Source organism: Choloepus didactylus, chromosome X, assembly GCF_015220235.1.
Source record: "Choloepus didactylus isolate mChoDid1 chromosome X, mChoDid1.pri, whole genome shotgun sequence".
Lineage (NCBI taxonomy): Eukaryota > Metazoa > Chordata > Mammalia > Pilosa > Megalonychidae > Choloepus > Choloepus didactylus.
The window spans coordinates 90,172,369-90,189,715 of record NC_051334.1 but is presented as its reverse complement, the minus strand read 5'-3'; the positions used below and the strand labels follow the sequence as shown (position 1 = coordinate 90,189,715).

The 17,347-nt window shown below is 34.7% G+C and overlaps 1 protein-coding gene across 1 annotated transcript in view; it reads left to right on the top strand.

Annotated features, from left to right (window-relative positions):
- BRWD3 (bromodomain and WD repeat domain containing 3) overlaps positions 1-17,347 on the top strand; it is a 227,938-nt gene that overhangs the window by 60,381 nt on the left and 150,210 nt on the right. The window contains 4 exon segments of the mRNA XM_037821172.1: positions 10,406-10,506; positions 11,038-11,108; positions 11,690-11,790; positions 14,045-14,085. Of these exon segments, the coding sequence (XP_037677100.1) occupies positions 10,406-10,506; positions 11,038-11,108; positions 11,690-11,790; positions 14,045-14,085 (314 nt within the window).

Here is a 17,347-nt window from a genome sequence, read left to right as displayed (position 1 = left end):
GTTCTTATGCCAATACCATGCTGTTTTGAGCACTGTAGCTTTGTAATGTGCTTCAAAGTCAGGTAGTGTGAGACCTCCCGCTTCATTCCTCTTTCTCAAGATATTTTTGGCTATTCAGGGCACCTTGCCCTTCCAAATAAATTTGGTTATTGGTTTTTCTATTTCTGTAGAGTAAGTTGTTGGGATTTTAATTGGTATTGCATTGAATCTATAAATCAGTTTAGGTAAAATTGCCATCTTAACTATATTTAGTCTTCCAGTCCATGAACATGGTATGTTCTTCCATTTTTTTAGTTCTTGTTCAATTTCTTTTAGCAGTTTCTTATAGTTTTCTATGTAAAGGTCTTTTGTGTCCTTGGTTAAGTTTATTCCTAAATACTTGATTCTTTTGGTTGCTATTGTAAATGGGTTTTTTTCTTGATTTCCTCCTCTTGTTGCACATTACTTCTGTATAGGAACACTACAGGTTTTTGTGTGTTGATCTTGTAGCCTGCCACTTTGCTCTATTCATTGACTAGTCCTAGTAGCTTTGCTGTAGATTTTTCTGATTTTCCTACATATAGAATCATGTCATCTGCAAATAGTGAAAGTTTTACTTCTTCTTCTCCAATTTGGATGCCTTTTATTTCTTTTTCTTGCCTAATTGCTCTAGCTAGAACTTCCAGCACAATGTTGAATAACAATGGTGATAGTGGGCATCCCTGTCTTGTTCCTGATCTTAGAGGAAAAGCTTTCAGTCTCTCACCATTGAGTATGATGTTTGCTGTGGGTTTTTCATATATTGCCTTTATCATATTGAAAAAGTTCCCTTCCATTCCTATCCTTTGAAGTGTTTTCATCAGGAAAGGATGTTGCATTTTGTCAAATGCCTTTTCTGCATCAATCGAGATGATCATGTGGTTCTTCTGCTTTGTTTTATTGATGTGGTGTATTACATTAATTGATTTTCTTGTGTTGAACAAGCCTTGCACACCTGTAATAAATCCCACCTGGTCATGGTGTATAATTCTTTTAATGTGTTTCTGGATTCGATTTGCAAGTATTTTGTTGAGGATTTTTGTGTCTATATTCATTAAAGGAATTGGTCTATAATTTTCTTTTTTTGTAGTATCTTTGCCTGATTTTAGTATTAGGGTGATGTTGGCTTCATAGAATGAGTTAGGTAGCTTTCCCTCTTCTTCAATTTTTTTGAAGAGTTGGAGCAGGATTGGTACTAATTCTTTCTTGAATGCTTGGTAGAATTCATATGTGAAGCCATCTGGTCCTGGGTTTTTCCTTTTTGGCAGCTTTTTGATGACTGACTCAATCTCTTTACTTGTGATTGGTTTGTTGAGGTCATCTATTTCTTCTTGAGTCAATGTTGGTGGTTTATGCTTTTCTACGAACTTGTTTGTTTCATCTAAGTTGTCTAGTTTATTAGCATATAGTTGCTCATAGTATCTTCTCATTATCTCCTTAATTTCTGCCGGGTCAGTAGTTATATTTCCTTTCCCATTTCTGATTGCATTTATTTGCATCCACTCTCTCTCTTTTTTTTGTTAGCCTAGCCAGCAGTCCATCAATTTTATTGATTTTCTCAAAGAACCAACTTCTGGTTTTGTTGATTCTCTCTTTTGTTTTCCTGTTCTCAATTGCATTTATTTCTGCTCTAATCTTTGTTATTTCTTCCCTTCTGTTTGCTTTGGGGTTAGTTTGCTGTTCTTTCTCTAATTCCTCCAGGTGAACAGTTAACTCTTCAGTTTTTGCTCTCTCTTCTCTTTTAATATAGGCATTTAGGGCAATAAATTTCCCTCTCAGTACCGCCTTTGCTGCATCCCATAAGTTTTGGTATGTTGTGTTTTCATTGTCATTTGCCTCAAGATATTTCCTAATTTCTCTTGTAATTTCTTCCTTTACCCACTGGTTTTCTAAGAGGGTTTTGTGTAGCCTCCATATGTTTGTGAATTTTATGACCTTTTTTTTTTGAAGTTTTTTATGAAGTTTCCAACTTCATTCCTTTTTGTTCTGAGAAAGTGTTTTGTATAATATCAATATTTTAAAATTTGTTGAGACTTGCTTTGTGATCCAGCATATGGTCTGTCATACAGAATGTTCCATGAGCACTTGAGAAAAAAGTGTATCCTGTTGTTGTTGGATGTAGTGTTCTATAAATGTCCGTCAAGTCTACTTTAATTATCATAAAATTCAACATTTCCATTTCTTTAGTGATCCTCTGTCTAGATGTTCTATCCATTGTTGAGAGAGGTGTATTGAAGTCTCCAGCTATTATTGTAGAAGTGTCTACTTCTCCTTTCAGTGATCTCAGTGTTTGCCTCATGAATTTTGGGGCATTCTGGCTTGGTGCATAAATATTTATGATTGTTATGTTTTCTTGATGAATTGACCCTTTTATAAATATATAGTGTCCTTCTTTGTCTCTTTTAATTGTTTTACTTTTGAAGTCTAATTTGTCTGATATTAGTATAGCTACTCCCGCTTTTTTCTGGTTGTTGTTTGTGTGAAATATCTTTTTCCAACCTTTCACTTTCAGTCTATTTTTGTCCTTGTGTCTAAAGTGAGTTTCTTGTAGACAGCATATAGACGGGTCCTGTTTTTTAAACCATTCTGCCAGTCTGTATCTTTTTATTGGGGAGTTTAATCTATTTACATTTAGTATTATTTCTGTAAGGGCAGTGCTTTCCACTACCATTTTGTCTTTTGGAATTTGTATGTCATATCTTATTTTTTCCTCTCTCTCCTTTTACCTTTCCTGATAATCTGCATTTCTGCAGTCTTCTCCAGCTCTCTCCTGTCTTTTCCTATCAGCCTGTTGCACTTCCCTTAGTATTTCTTCTAGTGCTGGTCTCTTATTCCCAAACTCTCTCAGTGTCTGTTCATCTGAAAATGTTTTAATCTCCCCCTCATTTTTGAAGGAATGTTTTGCCAGATATAGAATTCTTGGTTGGCAGTTTTTCTCTTTCATTATCTTAAATATATCATGGCACTGTCTTCTTGCCTCTATGGTTTCTTCAGAGAAATCTGTGCATAGTCTTATTGACCTTCTGTTGTATGTGATCGATTCCTTTTCTCTTGCTGTTTTCAGAATCCTCTCTTTGTCTTTGACATTGGACAATCTGATCAGTAAGTGTCTTGGACTGGGTCTATTTGGATCTATTCTATTTGGGGTATGCTGTACTTCTTGAATCTCTAATTTTCTGTCTTTTATAAGAGTTGGGAAATTTTCAGTGAATATTTCTTCTATTACTGTTTCTGCCCCTTTTCTCCTCTCTTCTCCTTCTGGGATACCCATAACACGTATATTTGTGCGTTTCATGTTGTCACTCAGCTCCCTAAGGCTCTGTTTGTATTTTTCCACTTTTTTCACCATCTGTTCTTTTGTGTGTATGAATTCAAATGTCTTATCTTCCAGTTCACTGATCCTTTCTTCTGCCTGTTCAAATCTACTGTTGTGTTCCTCCATTGTGTTTTTCATCTCCTCTATTGTGGCCTTCATTCCCATGAGTTCTGCCATTTGTTTTTTTATGTTTATAAATTCTTTCTGGTCATCCAGTGTCTTCTTTATATCTTTCATCTCTTTCGCTTTATCTTCCTTCAGTTCATTGAATTTATTTAGCATTATTTGCCTTAACTCCTGTATCTCAGTTGAACTATTAGTCTGTTCTTTTGACTGGTCCATATTTTTGTGTTTCCTAGTATGGCTTGTTAACTTGTCTAGGCATCTGATTTTCTTGATTAGTTTATTCTGGAGCTTGTTTTCTATCTTTTACCTTGGGGTTTTCTTGTTGGTTGGCTTTGCTCTCTGGCCTCTGTTATTCAATTCAACTTATTCTAGACCTCTAACTTAGGTTCTGTTTAGTTGATCAGAATTTTTCACCTCTTGTTTTTTCTGTTTCTTGCCCTCCCTCTATGTAGCCTTCTTATGAGAGGGTCTCCTCAGATATGGTTGACCCCGATCAGATTTTCCCAGTCTAGAGAGGTCCAGGTCTCATTGGGAGGGTATGGAGTTTTCCTGAGAATGAGACCCTCCTATGAGGCCTTTAGAATTGGTGCTTTTCCTCTCCTGTCCAGCAGGTGGTGCTTGCCTGCCCGCAGCTCCACCACCAGTGTAGGGAGGTATGGAGACTTTAGTTCTCCTGATGACTCTGATCCTGTCTGGGGCATGGCTGACTGAAGCCGGAATCTGAATTCCAGCCCCTGGGGTCTGAGTTCCCAGAAGGAGGACTGCCAGTTGAGCTGGACCTCCCTCCACTCTCCCAATCCTAGGAACTCCAGTTGTCTCTCAGGGGCACTAATCCCTTCTCCCCTCTCCTCTTTGGGGCATCTCCAGGTAGATTCCTTGGTCAGCCTGTGTTGCCAAATAAAGATGGGGGTGCAGACCTTCTTCAGAAGTGAATCTGGAACTCAAAGATGCTATGGGTACTCATGTCTCCCCCCAAGCCCAGCCTAGTCCCTCAACCTGGGCTTTCTGATAGAAAATAACCACATATGTTACTTTTAGATTGAAAAAAATAGAAAAGAAGAACAAGAAAAAGAAAACAGAAAAAAAAAAGGAGTCCCTTTTAAAAGTCTTTCCCCAGCCTGGAAGTTTTGTCAGTGTCAGAATAGAGCATTTAAAGATGTACTTTGGGCTATTGTCTGATAATTACTCTCCAAGAGCTTCAATTCCACCCCTGCTGGGGGAATGTTTGCTGTAATCTCAGCTTTTCCTCCAATTCCAAACTTGCATCCAAAGTGTGACTGGTTACTGGAGACCCCGAAAACACTGTTTCATATAGTTCTTGGGTAATTGCCAGCTGCTCTAGGGGAGAGATGAAATTCTGCACCTCACCACTCCGCCATCTTCTCTCACTTTTTTTATATTTTTATTGTGAAATATAACATATATACACAAAAGTGATAACTTTCAAAGTGCAATTTAACAAGTAGATAGCGAGCAAATTTTATGGGTTACAGTTCCACAAGTTCAGTTATTTCTGTATTGTGAAATATAACATACATTCAGAAATGTGTAACTTTCAAAGTACAATATAACAAGTAGCTATAGAACAAATTTTGAAGCATATTATATGTTAAAGTTGCATCATGTCAGTAATTTCCTTTTAGCTATTCTAGTACCCTAGAAACTAAAAATATATATATATATCTATATAAATATTCAGTATTTGTAATCCTTTGTTAAATCCTATCTTGTCAGTTGCTACCCCCTCTCTCTTGTTTGATCACTGTCTCAATCTTCAGGGATATCTGGGCAGTGACTAACCTAAATTGTTCATATTGAAAAGGGGGTTGACATTATGGGGAAGAGGGATGCATCTGGTTGATATTCTTGGAGGAACTGTGCACTCTGAGTTTTAGGACTGATCTGGTATAGGAACTCTCTGGGGGATTTAAGTTTCTGAAAAGTAAACTCGGTGAGTGAAACTTTTATGGCGTCTAGGTATTCTTCAGTATTTTTGGGACTACTGTTGGTTAAGGCTTGGCATACTGTGGGCATTTGGAATATCTAGCTGGAGCTTCCATAAGAGTAACCTCCAGGATAGCCTCTCAACTCTAATTGAAATCTCTTAGCCACTGAAACCTTATTTTGTTACCTTTCTTTACACCTTTTGGTCAAAAAGGCATTTTCAGTCCCCTGATGCCAGGGGAAGGCTCATTCCTGAGAGCTGTGTCCCATGTTGCCAGGGAGATTCACTCCTCTGGGAGTCATGTCCCACATAGGGGGGAAGGTAATGAGTTTATTTGTAGAATTGGGCTTAGAGAGAGAAAGACCACATCTGAGCAACATAAGAGGTTCTCTGGAGGTGACTTCTAGATGTAATTATAGGTAGACTTGGCTTCCCCTTTACAGCCATAAATTTCATAAGAGCAAACCTCAAGATTGAGCCCTTGACTTATTATGGAGGGGGTTCCTAATTTCATGTAACATATATTCTGTCCAAGATAAACCATCAGTTGTCTCACATTATCTTCACTTATTTGTACAATCATCATCACTTTCAAATTTTAAACAGTTATTATAACCCAAAATACTCCAAAGCTCTTTTCAGCCCCTAGTTATTTATCCTTAGTATTAGTTTGGCACTGGTAAGGTATTCCTATTAAATATAATCTATAATATGCAATAGGTAGTTTTTCCCATATACCATTATGTTGTTAACTTTGGTACCAGTGTCATACCTTAGAAGTAGATCATACAAGCACTTGTGGAATATATACCTTTAAAGAAACCCTTTCAATCATGTTGCCATTCAGTGTGGCACTGATGCTTATAATCCCATTAACAAACTCTTCACCTCTGTCCATTTCCATACCTTTAAATTCACCCTCATTAACATGTCTGTACATATTATGTAATCATTCCCCCTTCACTAGCTTCTGACTATCTCTAGTTCCCCATATATATATATATATAATAAGACATTGATTTTACATTGTTCAGCAAGTTCACATTAGTTGTAACAAAATATCTCTCCTTTTGTGTCTGGCTTATTTCACTCAGCATTATGTCTTCCAGGATATCCATGTTGTAATATGTTTCAGGACCTCGTTCCTTCTTACTGCTGCATAGTATTCCATTGTATGTATATACCACATTTTGTTTATCTTCTCATCTGTTGAAGGACCCTTTGGTTGTTTCTACCTCTTGGTAATTGTGAACAATGCCACTATGAACATTGTTATGCAAATGTGTTCATATCACCGCTTTCAGATCTTCTGGGTATATACTGAGAAGTGAAATTGCTGGATCACAGGGTAATTCAATCAGTTGTTTGGGTTGTTTGTCCTATTGTTGTTGAGTTGTAGGATTTCTTTATATATACTGGATATCAGTCTCTTATCAGCTATATGGTTTCAGAAGATGTTCTCCCATTGAATTGGATGCCTCTTCACTTTTTTAACGAAGTCCATTCAGATAGAGAAGCTTTTGATTTTGAGGAGTTCCCATTTATCTAGTTTTTCTTTCATTACTTGTGCTTTGGGTTTAAGGTCTAAGAAGCTACCTCCTCTTACTAGGTCTTGAAGATGTTTCCCTACATTATCTTCTAAGAGTTTTATCGTACTGTCTCATACGAGGGCTTCAATCCACTTTGGGTTAATTTTTTGTATAGGGTGTAAGATAGGGGTCCTCTTTCATTCTTTTGGATATGGATATCCAGTTCTCCCAGCCCCATTTGTTGAAGAGACAGTTCTGTCCCAGTTCAGTGGATTTGGGGGCCTTATCAAAAATCAGTTGACCATAGATCTGGGGGTCTATTTCTGAACTCTTGATTTGATTCCATTGATTAATATGTCTATCTTTGTGCCAGTACTGTGCTGTTTTGATCACTATTGCTTTATAGTAGGCTTTAAAGTCTGGAAGTGTAAGTTCTCCCACTTCGTTCTGCTTTTTTTAGGATGTTTTTGGCAATCCAAAGCCCCTTTCCCTTCCAAATAAATTTGATAACTAGCTTTTTGAAGTCTGTAAAATAGGTTATTGGAATTTTGATTGGAATTGCATTGAACCTGTAGATCAGTTTGGGTAGAATTGACATCTTAATGATGTTTAGCCTTCCTATCCATATACATGGAATATCTTTCCACCTATTTAGGTCCTCTTTGGTTTCTTTTAGTTAAGTTTTGTAATTTTATGCATAGAGATCTTTTATATCCTTGGTTAAGTTTATTCCAAGGTACTTGGTTTTTTTAGTTGCTATTGTGAATGAAATTTTTTTCTTGAGTGTCTCTTCAGTTAGGTCATTTCAGGTGGATGGGAGCATTACTGACTTTTGCACATTCATCTTGTATCCCACCACTTTGCTGTATTCTTTTATTAGCTCAAGTAGCTTTGACATCGATTTCTCAGACTTTTCCAAATATAGGATCATATCACCTGCAAATAATGACAGTTTTACTTCTTCCTTTCCAATTTGGTTGCCTTTTATTTATTTTTCTTGCTGAATTGCTCTGGGTAGAATTTCTAGCACAACATTGAATAATAGTGGTGATAATTCCTGATTTTAGGGGGAAGGCTTTTAATCTCTCACGATTGAATACTTGGCTGATAGTGGGTTTTTCTTATATGCCCTTTATCATATTGATATTCCCTCACTTTTTAAGAGCTTTGTGCACATGTCACTTCTTAGAGAGACCTTCTCTGACCACCATACTCTATGTTAAATTGTAACCCTTTCCTCTGTCCCCGGAACACTGTATTTCACTATTTTGTTTCCCTGATTCTAAAACAAATGCCGTACAGTGGGTTGGCTTAAAACAGAAATTTATTGGCTTAATGGTTTCAGAAGCTAGAAGGCTTCCTTCCTCCCAGTTTGGTATCTTCTGGCTTGGTGGCTGGCAGGCAATCTTTGGGGTTCCTTGTCTTTTCCAACCAGTGTCAATACACATGGCAGTGTCTTATTTCTGTTCTGGGTTCCATTGACTTCCACCTTCTGGCTGCTCCCTGTGGCTTCTCTTTCTCTCTGTCTGTATTTCATGCTGCTTAAAGGACTCCAGTAATCCAGATTAAAGCACAACCTGATTCATTTAGGTCATGTCTTCACTGAAGTAACATCTTCAAGAGATCCTTTTTACAAGGGTCTACACCCAAAGTACCAGTGGTTGGGACCTGAACATGCTTTTCATGGGGGACATGAGTCAATCCCCTATTCTGCCTTTCTCTATTTTATTTTTGTCCGTAGTAATGATCACTATTTGGTATACTATATGATTTACTTATTATTTGTTTTGATTTTCCCTATTAACATCATAGTGTATTAACCTTCTGGCTTCTTTCTTTTTTTTTCAATTAGCAAAATTAGGATATTACAGTATAATGTTAATAGCAGTTGCCTCTAAGTGGGTAGAAATTCAAGTAGTTTTTATTCTGTTTTTCTATATTTTCTAAATTTTCTACAGTAATTGTGTATTAATTTGTACATCAGAAATAATCACAGATTATTGGTTTTTCTTTTCATTTCCACCATGATTTCTCATTTAAAAACATCCCACTTAAGGTACATTTGATGAGCCAGACCTCCCCTTACTTGTGCTTATGAAGCAATTTAAATATAATGGGGATAATAAAAGTTTTAGCATCTCTTCAAACTTCATTAAATTATTCTATTTCATATTTAATGGTTTCATTCCTATAGATCAGGGGTCAGCAAACTTAATAGGCCAGATAGTAAATATTTAATGTTTTGGATTTTATGGACCATACAGTCTCTGTTGCAGCTACTCATCTCTGCAGTTGTAGTGCAGGAGCACCCACTGGCAATACTGTAAGGTATTTATTTACAAAAACAGGTAGTAAATTGGATTTGGCCTATGGACTGTAATTTGTGGACTCTTGCTGTAGATTGTGCATTGAGCTTTCTAATGCAAGGTTATCTATATTAGAAATGAAAATATAGGCATGGTTCTTGAATACTGGTTTCTTTACTGTAAATATATTGTTAATGGATAATATTAATTGATGGTTTTTGTTTGAATTCAACTCTGCAGTATTTAGAAATTCTGTGTTTAAAAAGAAGAAAACTAAGTAAATAACAGCTAATATCTATAATGATTGTTTTCTGTTGATTTGAATTGAAAATGAATTCAAATCTTGTACAATATGATCCTTAATCATCATCTGAATGGAAATTGTTCATTATCTTTATTTTGGATTTTCAAAACTCCAAAAACTCAGCATACTATAGAGCCTGGTCTGAATTTGATCTTTTCTTGTGTCCCAGGCGTCAGGAGCCCAGTGGCTCTTCCTTCCTATGTGATGTTCTTCTGAGGAGGTATAAAGAAAGTATCTGGAGTCAGAGTCTGACATACTTTTATGATAAAGGCCATGGTTCAGCAGGGGAAATAGTAGCTCTTTTAAGTTGGCAACTGAAGTGTATTGTTTATTGATCTATTTTGTCCATGATGATATGAACAAAGATTTGACCTATTTTACATTATCCATGAAAACAAATTAAAATGGGCTAAATTTAGAAGGACAAAATTAATATCATACCATTGCAGTGGGATTTCAAAATAAGATTTTAGATTTACTTTTGTTGCTCTACCTATATGCACTATAAAAAATCCACAGTTGTTGCTATATAAGTATATATTTAGCAGATTTGTATTGACTTAACTATTAATGACTTTGTATATTCTCCGTTAACAGCAGTGAGACAAAAATATTAAAGTGGGATGTTGAATGATTTTAAAATAATTATTTTTAGGGCTAAAATATTTTATCCTAAATTCAACTACTGACTTATTTTTTTAACTTTTTGGAAGGTTTTAATTAGCCTAGGAAGTTTAAATTTCTAATACCTTGAAACTGAAATTCTTAAGTGAATTTATTAAAGTTATTATAATTTTAAAGCATGATATGTTTAAATAGGGTTTAACATGAAAGCTATCTAATAATCTTTTTTTTTTTAAGTTTTGTCCATCAACTAAGGGCGCAACCAGATACCTCACTTCTACTGGTGCTGATGGAACAATTTGTTTTTGGCAGTGGCATGTAAAAACAATGAAGTTTAGGTAAGTATGGAAGTTGTTTAGAAATTTTATGAAACATAAGCATATCCATTTTTATTTATTACTTTGAGAAATTCTTAATAGTCCTTGATTCTAAATATATAATGTATATGTATGTATATATATATATTTGTATATGTATATATAAATTATGTACTTCAGTTGAATATTAGAGATTTTAGAATGAAATTTTCTGAAACCAATGTTGAAGAGACTTACTTATATATAACATTTTGGTAAGGAGTATTTGTTTCATTTCATACTTTGGTAAGAAGTCTTTGAACATAATGGTAATAGTAAGTAAAATGGTAATTTGTTTGAGAAGCTGTAGTAATAATACTAATGTTATAAAGTACATTTGTAAGATTAAATGCATTTTTTTACCTTTTGATGGTAATAATACTTACTGACCACTTCAATTTTGTGGTTTCTATAATAGTGATGCCGCATCTGTTGGTGTCAAGTAGTGTGCTAACATTCTTGCCTGTTAGATAAGCATGATGAAAAAGAGAAACAACTTACTTTTCTTTTTAGAGATCACCCAGTGAAATTTACTGAGAGATCCAGACCTGGAGTTCAGATATCTTGTTCGTCTTTCAGTACCGGTATGTATAAAAATTTAATGTTTCCAGTGCCCAAAATATGATTCAGTTGAAAGAGATAGATTTTTCATTTTTTTGAAGAAAAAAATTCATATGTTTCAGTGTTAATGGAAGCATATCAAAAATGTGATCTGTAGTTACAACCTTTTTGAATGCTAATTGATATGTAAAAGCAGTTTAGTTTTTGCACTCAACTACTATAGCCACTATAAATGGGATTTTGGATTTTGGATATGGATCATCTTAGAAATAATTTTGAAACATTATGTTTTTACGTAAAGAATTAAGAAATAAATTCCTCAGAGCTGTGGCCTTTAATGCTTATGATTCAAAGGCTTGTATTTAGTATATACTTGGCAAATTTGTTGGGCAAATGATATGGCTGTCCCTTAAATCTTTTTCTTTTTATTCTGAATTTTATTTCTTTTTGTCTGAAAACTTAGTATGTCTTTACTGGTTATAGGACATTCTTGTGTTTCTTGAAGCTCTTTTACTTATATAGGGTGGCATATAACTAGGGAAGCAATTAGAGGGTTTTAAAAATTTCTTTGTATTCTTTTCCTTTTTTTTTTTTAATCCTCCAGGTGGTATGTTCATTACAACAGGTAGCACTGACCATGTGATCAGAATATATTATTTGGGTTCTGAGATCCCTGAGAAAATTGCTGAATTAGAGTCACATACGGTAAGAACAAAATAGGAAACTTAAATACATTGCTTTCTTTTTAACACCCCTGGAAAGTTGGTTCTTATTTATTTATTTTTTCTGATCTATACACTACTTTAATACAGATCTAATGTTAAAAGGTTTATAACAAGATGTCTTTTTTTAATTAAGGAAGATAAATGTGAAATTCTGGATTTAATGTTGGTTGTAGTATTTAAGATGAGTTCTTTTTGACTGTATGTAGAAAGAAAATATATATATAGCAGTGATATTTGCGAAAATCCTCTTTTTAGACTGCTGTATTTTATTAGTTATATAAGCTACTTTCGACTTTAAAATCTACACACTTAATAAAATACATTGTGTCTTCGGAAAATCTTTTTTTACCACATTTGATTTGTTGATCTTAGTATGATTGTTTTCAGAATATCATCAAAGACCCATGGAATGTAATCCCACTTAATTATCAATAACAGACTTTCATATAGGGAACATTTGTATGAATGGGATGAAAGCCTTTTGTGGTTGTCACTTTTCCTCTGGCTATCCCCACTCCCCTTGGAGCCGCCATTGCTTAATTATAGCCCTATCCACCTTTCATACATTTATTCCTCCTCTATCTTTCCTTCTTCTCTAGATTTTTTTTTATTGTGAGTGATGGGAATCTTTCTGTTTCAGCTCACTGTGCATCTCACATGCCCCATTGTCAAAGCTTTATAGTTTGGAATTGAAAGCACTCAGCTTTGCAAGTGCTAATGTTACTATTCTAATAACTATTGATGCTTCATTTGGAATAGCATTAGTACACATTAATAAAACACATATTTTCCTTGAAAGATGACTTTAACAAAAAATATGCTTTTTGAATTGCAGAATCAGTCAAGTTCTTGAAAATTGTAGTAAAATAGACCCCTAATAGAAATCTTCTTGAGATTTTGGAAACAGTCTCCTGTTTTTTGTCTTATCATACAAACATAATTGTACAGTCTTCTTAAGAAGAGTTATTGAACCCAGCTGGACGGACTCTCAACTTGTTGTTACTTGTTCTTGGACACTAAAATCCAGGAATATTATTTAAATTGTGAAAGAGAAAAATGTAGGAAATATTTAAAGGTCTTGATCTAAGACCATCCAGTGAGAAAAGTTCACTTATGATAGAGCGTACAAAGATGGCATCTTTGCAATTACCACCTAAGTGGTGTGTGTGTGTGTATGCAAAAGTGCTATCTAGTTCATTGAAAGCTGAGAGAGAATGAGGGAAAAAAATTGAATGGGAAAGAATTGAGTGATGAAAAGATGAAGAAAAATTGATAGAGTTTTATTTGCAAAGGTCCAGCTAAGAAATCAGAAAAAGTAAACACTCCCTTTTGGAAGTGGCTGTTGTTAGTGACTGAAAATAAGATTTCCCTTCAGAACATCTAAAACCAAACATTGCAGCTGGAGTCGAGAATTCAAAATCTCTCAGATGAAGTAGCACAGTGAAATCTTAGAGCAGTATGAATCAGGGATACTTCTGAACATATGAAAGCAGTGTGTTGATTTTTAAAATGAAAAATAATTAAATATGAAGACATTTAGTATTTGGGATTTTTAATAGAAGTGAAGTTTAAATATAGTTCAGTAATTGCATTGTTTGTGAAAATGTGTCCAGCATTTGGGGGAACGCTTTAGCTTTATTATCCAGGAATAAAGTGAAGGAAAATGTATATTTTGGTTTATACTTTAATTTTCCTATTACCACTTTACATATCACATTTGTAAAGGTCTGGGTTAATCATTTTAAAAGAAGTTTCAAACAGCAGTATCTAAACTATAATACCTACAGACTGGCACATGAGTCCATTGCAAAATAATTTTAAAAACCATGGAAATTTGATTTTATGAAACTTTTTAAAAAGTAAGTGGAAAATTTAATTTAGTTACTATTGAATCCATTATTTTAAAGTGGTGTCTTAGGTTAGTGTGCTGTCTTATTATTGGGGACATAGTAAATTAATACTATTTAGAACTATCTGGCTCACAAGATTATGGTTTCAAATCAGGTCTGCTTTTGTTATTTATCTCAAGTTACTGCTGATAAATAGTTCTCTTAATGCATTGTTTCAATGTTCTTTAAAATTATTTTTAGAAAATTAGAGTTTGTTAAAAGATAATTATAGCATTAAAAATATTCACTCCATAATGCTTTTTCATGTGAATTTGTGGACAAAAACAGTCCATATGGTTTACAAATAAATTAATTCTAACCAAAAATATGTTGTTTTATGTTTAGGACAAAGTTGTTGCTGTTCAGTTCTGTAACAATGGAGACAGGTAATTATGTAATATGTATATCAGATGTTTGACATGTTTTATGATACTATTCCCTCAGAAGCAGCTCACTATGCCTCAGACTCCTTATTTCCATCCAGCTACTTAGGCTCAAAGCCCTTGTCTGTCTTTAATGATATTCTTACCCCAACCATTCCAAACTCCCATCTCATTCAAGTAGTAATCATAGTCTATCCTTTCTTCCTTTGTGATTGATTTTTTTTTTTATTTTTCTCTTTCCATTTCTATTACCACCCACCTTAGTCAAGGATTCCATTATTTGACTCATGGAATAATGTCATAGTTTCTCTGCCTTCAGTTTTCTTCCCATTCTGATGCAACCTGTCCAACTCTGTTAGATCGATATTCTTGAAACATTGCTCTGTTTAGAAATCTATAGTGTCTCCTCTTTGTCTATAGAATAGAATTTAAATATCTTAGCCTGACATTCAGATATCTCAGCAATTTGACTTAAACCTATGTATTTTCACTTCTACTATGCCCCTATATGAATCTTTAGATACAGCCTATATCATTTACTCATTGTTCCTTTTGTACATCCCATGTGTATTTTCTTATCCATTCCTTTGCTTATATTTTTCCTCACACCATTCCTACCCAGAAATGCCTTTCCCTATCTTTCCCTTCCCTCCTTATCTTTCCCTCTTACTATTTGTCTCTTCCCCTCCCTTCTCTTTCCCTTTGTATGTAAGTCCTATCTTCTTCTTAAGTTCATGCCCTACCTGAAGCCTTTCCTGACTGCTCCAGCTATTAGCTATCTTGTATTCCTTTGAACAGCTGTATCCTTATTGTCCCTGCTACCCATATGATACATCTGTAAAATTTGCTACATCTATAAAATTTCAGAAATTACATACAGATGTACATGTAGCCTCAAAAATGTCTGACCCCAAAAGGTCATAATCTTCTTTCCTGGGCTAAAAGTTTACCTAGAAGAGATTTAAAAATTTTACCACTCTGCATAAATTTGTATCCACATATGGGTATAAAAATATTTTGTGGATGAGCATGTCTTTTCTTCATTTTATTTTAATTTTTGTTTTGTTTTTATTAGAAAAGTTTTTGATTTACAGAAAAATTATGCATAAAATACAGAGTCCCCATGTACCACCCTATTATTAACACCTTGTGTGGTGAATTTGTTAAAATTGATGAAAGAACATATTTTAAATTTTACTTTTAACTGTGGTCCATCATTTACAAAAGGGTTCACTGTGTTCTACAGTCCTATTATTTTAATTTTTATTCTGGTAACATATATACAACCTAAAAATTCCCCTTTAACCACATTCAAATATATAATTCAGTGCTGTTAATGTTCACAATGTTGTGCTGCCATTGTCACCATCCATTTTATTTTTAAGTATTTTCCAGGCAGTATTGTGAGGACAATGATGAATTTGTTCATCTTTGTTAAATGCTGGGAGAGTAAATAATGATGATTCAGAAAAAGTGGTGTTTATGTTAGGAATGGCAAAATCTTCAAGTAATTTTCAGATTGATTTATTGCAATGTATTGAGTACACTTGAGGGCTTGTACAGCTACAATTCTTTCATGGAAGAGGACTATGAATTTTTAAATTCCTTGCCTCCTTTCTTTACGGAGAAACACATTATTTTATCTTAATTATTTATGTGGACAAAAAACACATCAAGAGATTTCTAGTTTTACTAATAATCAAATAAATGCAAATTAAATAGCAATAATATAAATTTTTCTATCTGAAAGGCAATATAATAAAGAATGGTAATATCCAGTGTTGTCAAGGGCTTAGGGAAAATGGACACTCCCCTACAAATTTTGATGAGATTATAAACTATTAAAATTAAAAAAAAAACTTCAAGATATTAATATGGTAGTATGCATCAAGAGGTTTAAAAATATGCCTACCCTTTGACTCAGAAAAGATATGTTTAGGATTGTACAAAGATATGTACAAAAATGGTCCTCACAGCATTTTTATGTTGGTGAAGATTGGAAGCAGTATAAATAGTCATCATTAGGAAATTGAATAAATAAATTTTGGTATATCCATATAGTTGAAACCTTCTTAATAAGTGGTAGGAGGGGGTTGTGGGAAGATGGTGAGTAGGAAGCTCCAGGAATCACTTCCATGAGATTAAGCAGGCAGGAATTGTCTGAATCAACTATTTTGAAATTCTAGAATCCAGTAGAACACTGTACATTATCCAGGGAAGAGCAGGAAGAAGAGGCTGGTAAATTACAGTAAATAGCAGTAAATTGCTCTCTCCACACAGTAGTTACTGGTACCCAGCTCCTACTCTTATGGCAGACACAGTGAGGTCTGGTCCCTGGTGTAACGTGCTGTTTCCACAAAGGGATGGAAAAATCCACTTCCACAAAATCTGGGGTGGACACAGTCTGATCATTGATCACAGCTTTTGATGAGCTACTTTGGATCACTGGAAGCCCAGCTCTGAGGGTGGCCATTGTTCCAACCCACCCTGGACAGAGGTGGCAGAGGAGACTTAAAGATGATACGCTTCCTCAGAGCTGCAGAGGACAGTTGAAGGGCTGCATTTTCTGAGTAGGTCAAGAAAGTGCAGCTTTGGGGAGCCCCAGAAGAAGCTCCTGGTGCCCTTCTTGTCCACTCCCTCATTCCCACTCCAGGGAAATTTGGAGCCTGCCTGCAGTCCCTTTGTGGGTCACTGGTCTTGTTCCCACTGTGTAACACTAACTTGGGAAACTTTTCTTCAGTATGCTCCCCCTCCCAGAATTTGTCCTCCATGCAAAAGCAGCTTGAGACAGGGAATGTAGCATAAGAAACAATCAGATTAAAGAGGAAATCACAAGGAAAATTAGGAAATATCTTGAGGAGAATGAAAATGAAACACAACATAGAAAAATTTATGGGATGCTGCAAAAGGCAGTGCTGCAAGGGAAACTTATGGCTCTAAATGCTTATGTTAAAAAACAAGAAAGACTTCAAATCAGAGTTCAAACCTCAAAACTGGAAGAACTATAAAAAGAAGAGCAAACTAAATGCAAAGTGAGCAGTATGGAAATAACAAAGATTAGAGCAAAGATAAATGAAATAGAGAATTAAAAAACAATAGAGAGAATCAACAAAACCAAAAGTTGGTTCTTTGAAAAGATTAATAAAATTGACAAAACTTTAGGTAGACTGACAAAAAAAAAAGAGAACACACATAACTAAAATCAGAAATGAAAAGTGGAACATTACTGGCTCCACTGAAATAAAAAGGTCTATAAGAGGATACT